The sequence below is a fragment of the Scyliorhinus canicula genome, chromosome 6, assembly GCF_902713615.1.
Source record: "Scyliorhinus canicula chromosome 6, sScyCan1.1, whole genome shotgun sequence".
Lineage (NCBI taxonomy): Eukaryota > Metazoa > Chordata > Chondrichthyes > Carcharhiniformes > Scyliorhinidae > Scyliorhinus > Scyliorhinus canicula.
Genome location: NC_052151.1, coordinates 173,996,771 through 174,010,983, shown reverse-complemented (window position 1 = coordinate 174,010,983; position 14,213 = coordinate 173,996,771). Strand labels below are relative to the sequence as shown.

General features: G+C 44.5%; 1 protein-coding gene across 1 annotated transcript in view; it reads right to left on the bottom strand.

The window, feature by feature from the left end:
• Positions 1 to 14,213, bottom strand: part of gfral (GDNF family receptor alpha like) — a 109,271-nt gene that overhangs the window by 37,298 nt on the left and 57,760 nt on the right. Inside the window, exons 7-8 of the mRNA XM_038801051.1 lie at positions 12,757 to 13,013; positions 3,077 to 3,160 (exon numbers count right to left, since the gene is read on the bottom strand). Coding sequence (XP_038656979.1) covers positions 3,077 to 3,160; positions 12,757 to 13,013 — 341 coding nt within the window. The remainder of the gene's footprint in view (positions 1 to 3,076; positions 3,161 to 12,756; positions 13,014 to 14,213) is intronic.

Here is a 14,213-nt window from a genome sequence, read left to right as displayed (position 1 = left end):
CTCGGCACAACATTGAGGGCCGAAGGGCCTGGTCTGTGCTGTACTGTTCTATGTTCTATGTTCTATAACTATAAGACTCAGGGTGGGAGATATTGGAGGGATATCTAAGGTAGGTTCTTTACTCAGAGTGGTTAGGGTGTGGAATGGACTGCCTGCTGTGAGAGTGGAGTCGGAACTTTCAAGCGGTTATTGAATAGGCACATGGAGCACACCAGAATGACAGGGAGTGGGATAGCTTGATCTTGGTTTTGGACAATGCTCGGCACAACATCGAGGGCCGAAGGGCCTGTTCTGTGCTGCACTATTCTATGTTCTATGTTCTATATCGCAACCCATATTCTGGACCCCAGGCTCTCTGTGAGAATCACACGGAAACAACTACATTTTATTTAAAGAAATGTTGGAGTGATTTCAGGGTTGTGATCTCCCCGAGGAGGCTCAAGTTAACAGATATAAATTTCTCTGGTGGGTTATGACATTATTTGAACCTCACAATGAGATTACAATCATGTAATCATTTCCATATAACCATTATTCCATGTCCACTGAAAATGTAATATAGCAAATTGCTAATTATCACTCTAGCTTGTATGAGTATAAATGTATTAAATCAATGAGACAAGACAACTGTTAATGGCATTTTAGATTGCTGCAATGGCTCGGTAACTTAATAAAAATAAATATCTAAATTCATTTATTTATTGTCAATGTATTTTAAATTATTTGCTTGCAGTATAGTATTTCCCATTTTAATCTGAGTTCTATATTTTTGTCTAAGAGCCAATACTAAGAAGGCAAACCATACGTGGTACTAGCATTTCGCATTATAAGATGGAAATGCATTATCACTATGAGTGTATGGCCCACAAATTCAGCTGCACAGCATTGTTTTTCAGGAGCTAACCAGTTTATGATGTCCTCACTATGGTAGACAGGCACAAAAGGATGTACACACTTTCTGCCACTGCCTGTCATTCTGGCAGAGGAGGCTCTCGTAATTTAGGTAAGTTTGCCTCCTAAGGTTCTTGCTTTCCGTTTGCCCGGTACCAATTTTATGATTGCCCCATCGGTTCACTCGCCACTGACTGACCTCACTCAGTGCTTTAACTGAGTGCTTTAACTGGCTCGATGGACCCATCAGCAGCGTTATCGAAAGGAATCGGTGATCCGGGTTGGTTGCAAGTTTATTACTTCAGGTCGCTGTTGAATTTCAAGTTCTTTTTTGTATTACTACGAAGTTCATTTCACAACAGAGTTTTTTTCTGTTCCTGCTCATGTGGCGCTTTTCCCCATAGAGAGGTTTTGTCTTCAGAGATTAAATGATGTCATATGGCTGCTTTTGGGACTGGAGATGAAGGGGAACAGCAAGAATGACAACTCAAAAAACAGGAGACGTTGACAGCAGAGCAGGAGGAAAGAGGGGAGAATTGCGCAGTGCCATATGAACTGTTCACTTGGGGCAGTTCATTTGGGTGAATGTCACTGGGGAGCAATGCATGAAGTGTATTTGCTTCACATTGCATACTATCATTGAGTTATGATACTTATTGCTGCCGCAACTCAAGTCTCGCACCATGATATGTCAATGTCACAAGTTTTGCATGGTCCTGCCACCAGCTTCCTGGACATCAGGCAGATCTGTGCTTGTTATCCTGTAATTAGTCATGACTTTCATTCAGCACTATACCTTTATGTAAACTTTAACCCAACCAGACCAGCAAGTTGCAGCCTTGCTTTTAACCAACAAGGACATTTGCCTCCAAGCATGTCTCGCGACTCCTGTCTGGTACCTGTGCACAGCTGCAGATGTAGCCTACAATGAGATCCACGCTGTCACCACACCACTTCACCATTGTGAAGGATGACACTCGAAACCAGCTGGGCAACATCTGGTACAAGAGGAGGAAGAGGCAAATAAGAGACAGAGACCACTAGAAAGTCCTACGCAACTGAGCTCTCAGAGAGCAACTCATAGAAGTGAGCTTCAACCAAATCAGCAAACCCCGTTCCTCAACCTTATCGCCAATCCTACATTAGCTACATTATTAACTTTCTTCAGTTCTACTATATGGACTACTTATTTCACTACAAGGATAAATATCATCACCAAATCCAAAACATAAACCAAATTTATAAAACAATATGTCAGAATTGACAAAAATTATTGCCACATCACCCTTGTGCAAACTCTTAGTATCTGTCTTGTGTGATTATTTATCTAACCTGGTGCTCTGATGAAGTGTTTCCCCAGTGGCTGCTGCTTGGGAGTTTGATGACTGTTGAGTTTCCATACTGCCCTCCTCCATGCTGCGTGGAATTCTGTGCAAACTTGCTTTTAGTTTATGTGCCCAACAATTTCCACTGTGTGTCCATCATCCTTATTCAGTCATCAGGACCTCAAAAGCAGCATCTGAGTCCTCCTCAGCAGAAATAGCGGGCGTCTTGCCTTCGCACCTCAACAACTCTAGCTAGATTAATGAGTTTTGTTCTGGCGTTGTAGCCATGTTCTTGTTGCAATGTTCTTGCCACTGATATCCTCATCGGGTGTTTGTGGAGTTTCATGCTTCCTGAAGGGAAAAGGTGTTGCTGCTCATTTCCACTGCCTGCACAAAGACCTCCAGTGGGGTATTAGAGAACCTCACTGCTACTCACTCACTCATTTACTTTCCAGCCATTTGCTTTGCACTTCTGTGCATCACCTTTGATATATTTTGGCTGTCTATCAATAGAATCACAGAGTCTTGATATTGGATCGCCACGAGAACAGGAAAGGGAAGGAAGCAACAGGTGGACAGAGTATTAGAGCAAGCTCAAGTGGAGTGATTACAATGAGCAGGCAGCAAGAAAAGTATCTTTTGTCTGCATTAGTATTCAGTGGTGCTGGCATCAGACACCCTGCACGTTACATGTCTATTTTCGGCTCTGATCTAATTTTGACATCATTGATAAGTAATCCACAGTGAAGTGTCATGGATAAAAAATTGCAGCTATAATGGACAGAATATAGCACAGTTTAATCATGCAATAGTACATTTCACCTCATTATTTGGAAATATGTTTTGCTGGATTGACATACCACTTAGCATCATCGGTGACCTTGTTGCAGTGAGTTCTTCCACTTGTCTCTTGTCTGCTTCAACAGCTGGGCTTGCAACCTGAGCTGAGTGAAAAGATAAAAGCACAAGTTAGAGGACTAAGCGCTAGCAATCAAATAAACACTTACTTTTACTATTGTTGACAGAGATTGGTTGCCATTGGCTCAAGATGACAAATGTTTCTTCAGGCTAAAATAATTATCTTAGAGTCATCAAATCTCTAATATTACACAACATTTTAATGGCACAATTAAACTGCTGATATGTTGACCATTGCATTGTATTTTTTTACAACACAAATGCTCCTTTAACCCTTGAGCTGTAGCATTTATACAGAAATCACTGTAGACCTGGGCTGATATCGAATTTACAAGTTTGAACTCCGACACTGTCACTGGAAAGAACATATGCATTTTGGGTTTATAAAACCATTAACAGGACCAGCTCAATTGCTGTCAAGTGAAAGTCAACATAGTCCCTAAGGACCATAGGCTGCTGTCCCCTTTTAATAATAATACTGTGAAAAGCCCCTAGTCGCCACATTCCACATGTTCGGATATATTGAGGGAGAATTCAGAATGTCCAATTCACCGAACAGCGTGTTTTCGGGACTTGTGGGAGAAAACCAGAGCACCCGGCGAAACCCACGCAGACATGGGGAGAACGTACACACTCCGCACATACGATGACCCAAGTTGGGAATTGAACACGGGTCCCTTCCGCTGTGAAGCAACAATGCTAACTGTTTTGAGGGGGAGAGCTGACTGGTGGCAATTTAGCCTGAGGGTCACCACACCTCAGGTGGGGAGGAGGGGGGGGGGGGGGGGGGGCAGGGGGTAACGTTGAGAAGGTAGGGCCTTCATTGATAACCTCAGCCAGCACGGGAATTGAACCCACACTGTTGGTGTCGCTCGAGCCAACTGAACTAACCGACCCCATGATGAAGAATGTGTAAATACACAAATTCTTACTTGTGGCTCTGCTTCTTTTTCTACCCTTTTCTCTTGCTGTCCTGCTTTCACATTTTAACCTTAACTTTGCTTTTCCAAACCAGTGCAATTTGTCCTACCCCTTCAAGCACATGCAAGATATGGGACCAGAATTTGTTTTTAAAAATTGGTATCTGAATGGCCCATACTTTTGTTGATCTGAAAATTAGCCAATGAATTGTGCACAAGAGGAGATAGTTTGTGAATTGCCCAGCACGGCCCAATATCCACAATTCCACTAAAATAAAAGCAAAAATACAATGCAGATGTTGGAAATCTGAACTAAAAGCAGGAAATGCTGGATAAACTCAACAGGTCTGGCAGCATCTGTTGAGCGAGAAACAGTTAACGCTGAGCTTTTGCACCTGCCATTCCACTGTTAGCTGCGTAAAAACAGCTCCTTGTGCTTAACATCCCTGTGATGTTCATGAAGTTGAGGCATTTGCACATGCATTGGTTGTTAAATTCACCAGAGTAAATAATAATGTGAGTATCCTTTTAATGCTATGATCATTGTTAATGGCTGAAAAACAACCTCGCTCAGCCAGAAAGTGAACTATTACTAGTGTGTGGAACCTCATTCATTCAAGATGTGAATTGTTTTAGAGTTTGCAAAAAAGAAAATCAGATTTTAATTATTTTTCTTGCTTTTCCTTTTTGGGCTAGAAATTTGTGAGATGGAACTGCAGTAGGCCAGTCATGAACTGTGACCCCCTGGTTTATGGGTGCAGGGGTTCTGTCTGATGGTAGCATCTGGCCAAGTGGATCCTGTGCTATTGGCACCCTCCTTGCATTGACTGCCTCTGCATTCAGAAGAAATCATGTGGTACGTTCTTGTTAAAGGCAGGCTGTCCCTGTTAAGGGTAACTACATTACATAATATTGCTGGACTTTGAATGATGGAAAGCTGCAGACGAGGGCAAAGAGAGGGGCACAGGATAACAGATGTAATGTTCGCACCTAACACTTAGATACTTCTCCATCTTATTTTCACACACACCCTGCTAATGGTATCAGCTTCGCATCCATCACTCCCTGCCTCCACATACCTCAACAATAGCAGGCACCTCACCCAAACACAGCGCAACACAATCATAGGCATTCTGCCTTCACTCCTGCAGTAGAAGGTGACACACAATCAAAGGGTGCAGAACAGAACTGACAGGGGGCATTAGTGTCTGCTTCTCCTGAGCCCTATGGAGGAAATGGCTCTCAGCAAAATGGGGCCAGATATGACGTAGCCCATGGCTTGTTCATACCTTATTCCTCCTCATCTCCCAGCACTCTCTCATCTCTGTCATGATGAGAAAACCAATGATAATGTGACCATAGACCTCTTGCTTCCCAACCCACTTTCCATCCCTTTCATCAACCTTTCCCCTCTGAGTTCCTGCTTTCAGATGAACAAGGACTACCACCAGACCTGGCACACTTTTCTGGGGGAGAATGTCACGCGATCACACAGGAAGTATCCAGCAGAGCCTCATGTCCCCACAAAATGTTGCAAAGAGGGAAACCAGTTTCTTACCTTCTGGTGCCTGAGCTGAACTATATCACTGCTCATTTTCAGCAACATTGTTGGCAAAAGCAGTTTAAACTCTAAACATGCATAAACAAATCTAACAGGGCATGTTGCAAGGTGTCCCATTCTAGCAAAATCAGAGCATTTAGGATGGAAATCCTTCACTGACTTAGAGTTCCCTACTTCCTTACACCCACTGTACATATTCGGGGATGGAGATTCATTTTTTTAAACTTTCAAAGGTGCAGCTTTACAAGTTAAAATGGCCAAAATTGACTTGTGCAGTAAGTCACTGTTCAGTAGTCACCATGTCCAGACAGCATCAGGTTGCCAATGGATAATTCACCAAGTAGAATGAAACCCTGGCCAAATGAGTAAAGATCCTCATGAAATACTAAAGGTTCCATAAAAATTGCATGGAAAAGTACCTCCCAAATAACAAAACAGTTGTTTTTTGACTGATGGTATTATTGATATTCTGCGTCATGTAGCCCTGAGCTTGTGCGATTGCATCTTCCGTTCTCATCGAATAGTTTCCAAGAGAAAACGAACCACCAATTTGATTTGCTTTTTTTTTGATTCTCAGTTGAGTCAGTCATATCCGGATTTGTAATTGCTGCTCCCTCATGGTAATGATCGAGTTGTGTGAGACTTTGGAAACTTTTTCTCATAACCTCAGCTTTCTCTTACTGGCAATGTCACATCACTTTGACACGTTGCAAGCTGAAGAGTTCACCATGCTGGGCCTTATTCAAGCTTTCTGTACCTTAATTTTAAACTGATTATTTGTCAGAGTTTAAAAAGTATGGAACCATTTATATTTCACTTTTATTACAATGTAAAACAGATTATCTGGCCTCAATCATATCACAGTTTCTGGGACTTTGCTATGTGCAAATTGGTATAGTGTTCAATTCTGGTCGCCACGCTACCAGAAGGATGTGGAGGCTTTAGAGAGGGTGCAGAAGAGATTTACCAGGATGTTGCCTGGTATGGAGGGCATTAGCTATGAGGAGCTGTTGAATAAACTCGGTTTGTTCTCACTGGAACGGAGGTTGAGGGGGCGACCTGACAGAGGTCTACAAAATTATGAGGGGCATAGACAGAGTGGATAGTCAGAGGTTTTTCCCCAGGGTAGAGGGGTCAATTACTAGGGGGCATAGGTTTAAGGTGCAAGGGGCAAGGTTTAGAGGAGATGTACGAGGCAAGTTTTTTTACACAGAGGTAGTGGGTGCCTGGAACTCGCTGCCGGAGGAGGTAGTGGAAGCAGGGATGATAGTGACATTTAAGGGGCATCTTGACAAATATATGAATAGGATGAGAATAGAGGGATACGGACCCAGGAAGTGTAGAAGATTTTAGTTTAGACGGGCAGCATGGCCGGCACGGGTTTGGAGGGCTGAAGGGCCTGTTCCTGTGCTGTACTTTTCTTTGTTCTTTGTCCTTTGTTCCGCTGAATCCTGCCCATTATTGTTTTGGTCTTTGTTAGCTTAAGGTTTCAGCTTTATCCATAGCATCTGTCTCCTCTTTGAGCAGAATGTTGTGCATCCAAATACTACTCCAGTGACTGACAACACAATCTAGGCTGACACTTCAGTCCAGTATTGAGGTATACTGCACTCTCTTTCTGATCAAACATGGAACTAAGGTGTCTTTCCTTTCAGGTAGACATCAACGATTGTTTGAAGAAGATCAGGAATATTCTGGAAAATATTTATCCCTCACCAGTAGAGTTAGTCATTCATTTAATTTCTGCTTGTGGGACCTTGCTGTGTACAATTTGCTTGTTACATTTTTCTATATTACAACTTCAAAAAAGTATGAAACACTTTGGGATGAGCTGAAATTGTGTAAAGTGCTGTATAAATGCTAGTTCTTTATCCCACAGAGCAGCCCATCTGAATATGGGATGAGCAGACCATTAACATTATAAATATCAACCCTAACCCTTCACCACCCTCAATGTCCCCACTTCACTCACATATATCCCATGTTATCGTTAGCATCCTTTCCGCTGTAGATAACAAGTGAATAAGAATAGTAATCCCTTTCAGAGAGATAGAGTCCACTTTGTATTACCACCCAAAAGGCATGAAGATTTATCCAACAGCAATCACAATATGATTGAGGTTAATGTAGTGTTTGAAAGGGAGGAATGCGCAACAGCTACTAAATTTCGTGATTGAGGAAAGACAGAGACTGTCCACAGTAAATTAGGCAAATCTATTAACAGATAAAATGGCAGAAGATCAGTGAGGTGAAAAAAACTATTTAATGTGAGGGAGAACCAATTCATGTCCGTGAGTCAAGACCTCGAATTGCCTAAATAAAATCAGCCATGGACAGCAAAAGGAGTAAGAGACAAATGTGAAAATAAAAGCACAGTTCCTGGGGAATGGGAAATACAAAGAAAAGCAACGGGTGAGCTACAAAATGGGAGTATGAAAAGAAACTTACAGGGATATCAAGGTTAATGGGAGATTAATAGGGGAGGCAGTAGCATAGTGGTATTGTCACTGATCTAGTAAATCAGAGACCCAGAGTAATGCTCTGGGGACCCAGGTTCAAATCCCGTCACTGCAGATGGTGAAATAAAAATCTGGAATTTAAAGTCTAATGATGACCATGAAACCATTATCGATTGGGCATCTGGTTCACTAATTGCCTTTAGGGAAGAAAATCTGCCATTCTTACCTGGTCTGGCCTACATGTGACTCCAAAACCACAGCAATGTGGTTGACTCTTAATTGCCCCCTCAAGGGCAATTAGGGACGGGCAAAAAGTGCTGGCTCAGCCAGCGACACCCACGTCCCATGAACGAATTAAAAAATATTTTTTTTTTTACAAATTAGGAAAAGAAATGGTAGCCAGGAGCATTGTGGGCTCTTTGAAAACTGACAATGGTGATATTGTCAATGAAAATAAGGAAATTGTGAACATCTTGAATAATTACTTTGCGTCAGTATTTACAGGAGAGGAAGAGGTCAACTTGCCAGAAATCTCAAGGATTGTTGAATAAGGAACAGCTATTCAACAAAATTAATAGAAGCAAATTAACATTAATGGAGGACTCAACAAAATTAACAGAAGCAAATTAACATTAAAGGAGGACTTAATGCACTAAAGAGCGATGTATCCCCAGGATCAGATGTTCCAACCTAGGATTTTAAGGGAAGTGGGTGAAAACATGGCAGATATGCACTAACTCTAAAATCAGCAACTGTCTCACGATTTAAGAACTATCCCTTCAGTTGGGACAATGACACATGTCACATTGGCATTTAAGAAGAAGAGAGAGAAATTAGGGAATTATATACCAGTCAGCCAAACATATGTTCCCAAAGTAACTATATAATTATAGAGATTTTAATTAAGGATCAGATGAATTAAAGTTTTGGAAATGTTTAGCTGATCAGAGGGAGCTAGCATGGATTTGTAAAATGTGGGGTATGCCTGACAATCCTGAATTTTTTGAAGAGGTTGACTAAGGTCATAAACAGGGGAATGCCGATGGGTGTAACGATAAAGTCCCTCAGAGGTGTCGGGGCCTCAAATATTTACCATGAACGCAATCGAACGGCCTGGTCATGCCTAACTCAGCGATGTGATGAGGCTGGACAAAATCCAGACTTACATATTTAAATGAGCAGTTAGGTGCCTGATGCCCTTGGGGCCCGGGACGACAGCTTGTGCCTCGAAGCCCTTGCCATAGTACCACTTAGCACTGGTCCACACAAACTTGTTGGGGGGTGGTCTCCCAGGCTATCAGCTGGGCACCCTGGCAGTGCCACCCTGCACGCTGGCATGGGCATGCAAATTGTACAATAAACGTCACTGGCATATCATTAACGAGCCTGAATCGGCAATTTCCGGGCCCCCTGATATGCTCTGCCTCCGCCAGGACGAATTACCGATGGCAAGTTCACTAGTGACATTTAAAATCAAGAAACAGGCGCCATGGCTGCTGAGGGAGAGAGAGTGGCTGCGTAAAGTGTCCAAAATCATTATAGTGTTCTGACAGTTGTGCCTCCAGCACAAAATTAACAGAAGCAAATTAACATTAAAGGAGGACTTAATGCACTAAAGAGCGATGTATCCCCAGGATCAGATGTTCCAACCTAGGATTTTAAGGGAAGTGGGTGAAAACATGGCAGATATGCACTAACTCTAAAATCAGCAACTGTCTCAGTTGGGGTTATGCCAGGGGGTTATGCCAGGGCCGAGGGTGTAGTAGGGGGTGGCCAGAAGGTGGGCATGGGGTCAGGGTGGACAGGCACAGACAACCATTTCCGCAGCCTGTAAGGCAGCCATATGGCTTCACATGCCACTGACTGCCCACTGTGAAAGTAGCGTCACAGGCTATAAGGGTGCCTACACAGACCCCACCCCCTCCCAGGTACCCTCTGGCTCCAGCTGACCCATCAAGGGGATGGGCGTGCTCCAGCACAACCAGTGCCATCTTCTTGGCTGGGATGAGGGTGTGTGGGAAGTGGAGTGCCTAGATGCAGCTCATGCTTGGAACGGCTCTCCAGTACCGATCCCAACCCCAGCAAATCACATGCCAGCGTTCCTTGGAATTGCACTAATTCCACATGGTGCCTGTGCTAGCCCATTAGGATGTCCTGAATCACTCCAGGACCAGCGCTGCTTTCGGTTCCATAGAACTCATGTGGTTCAGTCCCGGCGTCAGCACTTAGGCCAGGATCCTTCCTTCTAGGGACTAAGTCCCCACGCCGGTGGGAAAACTGGCGGCAACAACTCCAGCGTCAACGGCCCAACAAGGTGAGGAATTCTCACCTTTCGTGGGGGCTAGATTGACGCCGGAGGGGTTGGCCCCGCTCCAGCCGGCACCGAAGGGACGGTGCAAGTTCGCGCATGCGCGGAATGACCGGTGTGATTCCGCACATGTGCGGACCGCCTGGCGTATTCTCGTGCATGTGCAGGGTGTTCTCTTCTCCATGCCGGCCCCTGGGCAATATGGCAGGGCCCGACAGGGGCCCGGCGCAGAAGGAAGAAGTGCCCCCACTAAATAAGCCCGTCCGCAGATCGGTGGGCCCTGATCACGGGCCACCGTGCACCCCCCCGGGTTCGGACCCCCCCCCCCGAGGACTGCCCATGCATACTCTCCTGCCAGGTTCCCCCAGTGCGTGAGGTGAGTGATTCACGGCGTCGGGACTGGCCAAAAATGGACGGCCGCTCGGCCCATTAGGGCCCACAGAATCGCCGGGGGGCCGCTGTAAATGTCCCCCGACAGACGTGGCGGCAATCCCGTCCCCGCCCGAAAAACGGTGCCGGAGAATATGGCAGCCGACGTCGGGGTAGCAGGGTCGGATTCACGCCTCCCACCGGGGATTCTCCGACCCGCTGGGGGGGTTGGAGAATCCCGCCCTTAGTCTCTGAAATGGACAATCCAGACCACTGTTTTTGGAATCTTGTTTCCACCAGCCTGTGTGAAAATGAGAATTCCCGACTATGATTCTTAAACTTTTCGCAACAAACTCTGTGTTTCTTCATTCTGCTACTTTATCCCTGCTTTCAGGAGATCAGTAGACAACCCTGTCCAAAATAAGTAATTTAGCAGATCAGAACTTGAATATTCCTGTCATACACCTTGGGCTGGATTCTCTGACCCACTGCGCCAGATTTCTGGTTCAGCATGCCGGCGGGATGCTCCGTTACGCCGGCTGGTCAATGGGGTTTCCCATTGTGGGGCCGACCCACGATGTCGGGAAACCCCCGGGCTGCCGGCAAAATGGAGCATCCTGATGGCGGAGAATGCAGCCCCTTGTGTTGTTCTTCAATCCAAAGAGTTTCTGGAGCTTACTCACCCATTTGGACATTCCCTCTCTCTTATGATCTAATCTTGTTTTTTCCTAATATTGCTATTACTCCTCCTTTCCCAAGTCCTTTCTAACCTGGGTATATTTATCACACAGTCATGCCCAGCTGTTAACCATATCTCATTGATAGACACTGCACCCTAACCTACCAGCCAAATTTGCACTTGTAACTTGAGGTGGAGATGGTTGACAGCTTCAAATTCTTAGGGGTGCACATCTCCAAAAATCTGCCCTGGTCCGCCCACATCGCCGCTACCATCAATAAAGCACAACAGCACCTATACGTCTTCAGGAAACTAAGGAAATTTAGCATGTCCACACTGAATCTTACCAACTTTTACAGATGCAACATAAAAAGGATCCTATCTGGCTGCATCACAACCTGCTATGGCAACTGCTCGGTCCAAGGCAGCATGAAACGTCAGAGAGTTGCGAACACAGCCCAGTTAATCATATGAACCTGCCTCCCATACATTGACTCCATCTACACCCCCCGCTGCCTGGGGAAAGTAGGCAGCATAATCAAAGACTCCTCCCACCCGGCTTACTCACCCTTCCAACTTCTTCAAGAGCTGACTTTTAAAGCAGACCAAGGCAGGCCAGTTCAATTCCGATACCAGCCTCCGCGAACGGGCGCCGGAATGTGCCGACTAGGGACTTTTCACAGTAACTTCATTTGAAGCCTACTTGTGACAATAAGTGATTTTCATTTCATTTCATTTCTTCCATCAGGCAGGAGATACAAAAGTCTGAGAACACGCACAAACAGATTCGAAAACAGCTTCTTCCTTGCTGTTGCCAGACTCCTAAACGACCCTCTTATTTTTTATTTATTTATTTTTATTTTTTTCATTTTTTTCATATGGACTGATCTGATTAACACTACACCCCTGTATGCTTCACCCGATGCCGGTGTCTATGGATTTACATTGTGTACCTTGCGTTGCCCTATTATGTTTTTAATTTTATTTTATTTTCATGCACTAAATGACCTGTTTGAGCTGCTCGTGGAAAAATACTTTTCACTGTACCTTGGTACATGTGACAATAAACAAATCCAATCCAATCCAGTTAACAATCATGTATTACAGGATTTGTTGTGTAAAATTCTTACTTGGGCATCAGATCTTACCCTTCCCTTTTGACTTTACGTTGTTTTTCTCACACATCTTATCTTAGTCCTTAGTTTCGCATTACCTTTCAAAAGATGAAGTCTTGTGTGACCAAACCCAACCAAGGCCCAAAACCTTCCAGAGAGGAGGAGGGAACAGTGGAGAGCAACATAAAAAGTAAATTTTGACATGACTTACTGAAACACATTTGATAGTTCAGCATGTGCTGGAATAATTCACAAAGGGGTTGGTCATCTTTTGGAACACCGCTGCACGTGCATTCCACCTGTAGAAGTGTGCCACGTGTATTAATGTACGCCGCCATACACTCTGCGTTGGCTGTGCAGCTCCAGTCCTCCCAGCTCAGTCCGGAAAGGCAGTCTTTATCGTATCCTTGCTGACATATTCTTGTCATGTGGCCCCAGCATTTTGCTTGAAACAATTCATATCTTGACCTGAAGGCACAAAAGGAGAATCTCTTTAATGTTGTAGCATTGTGATAACAATTACACTTATTTTTATGTCCCTCCTCTGTTTTAGCATTGGTTGCACTGAAAAGCACCCAATCTTTTTAGTCTGCATAACTCCTTGATCAAGATCAATCGCTAGAGAATGACACCACCTAACTCAGAAGGTTTTGTGCCAGCGATTTTGCGTGTTGGTGATCAGTACTGAATTCATATTAAAGAGACAAATCCAATCGAGCACTATGCAGTAGTAATAATAATCTTTATTAGTGTCACAAGTAGGCTTACATTAACACTGCAATGGAGTTACTGTGAAAATATCGAGTCACCACATTCCAGCGCCTGTTCAGGTACACAGAGGGAGAATTCAGAATATCCAATTCATCTAACAGCATGACTTTTGGGACTTGTGGGAGGAAACCGGAGCTCCCGGAGGAAACACACACAGACACGGGGAGAACGTGCAGCGTCCGCACAGACAGTGATCCAAGCCGGGAATCGAATCTGGGACCCTGGCGCTGTGAAGTAACAGTGCTAACCACTGTGCTACCATGCCACCCATATCACCCAGTTTCAGCAGGACACTCTCGGACACATGTTCTGATTTTGCAACATGGGCTTTGGAGCAAATCTATCAAACCTGCATCACCATCCAAGCAGAGCCTCAATTCCATTTTACTTACCTTTACTCTCTATCCTCAATATCCTCACTGAATAAAAATCTAGCACTCTCAGGCTTGAACATTTAAGTTGATTCCTCGCATCCACAGCTTTTTGGGGTGAGAGTTCCAGACTATCATTATTCTTTTGTGCAAAAGTGTTTCCTGATTTCATTGCTAAGTAATCTTGCTCTAATTTTAAGGCTATATGGCCCCTTATTCTGTCCTCCACATCGAGGAAAACCGATTCTCTGGCTAGAAATGTGATCACACAGTCTCTGAACAATAGCCTCCTGAGCATAGTGGACAGGAAGTTCACACAAACCCACGAGCTGAAGGTGCACCATGTTGGGGTGAGGACCAACTGTCAGAGGGTACTTGAGTCCATCTCCTTCGTGGAAGGTTTACTGTGTCTAAACAGAATAGGGTTCTGCTTGTTGTTGGTGCCTCACCAATAGCTTAGCTGCAGTCATGAGGGTGGTGGTGGGGGGGGGGGGGGGGGGGGGGGGGGGGTTTCTAATCAGGTTGT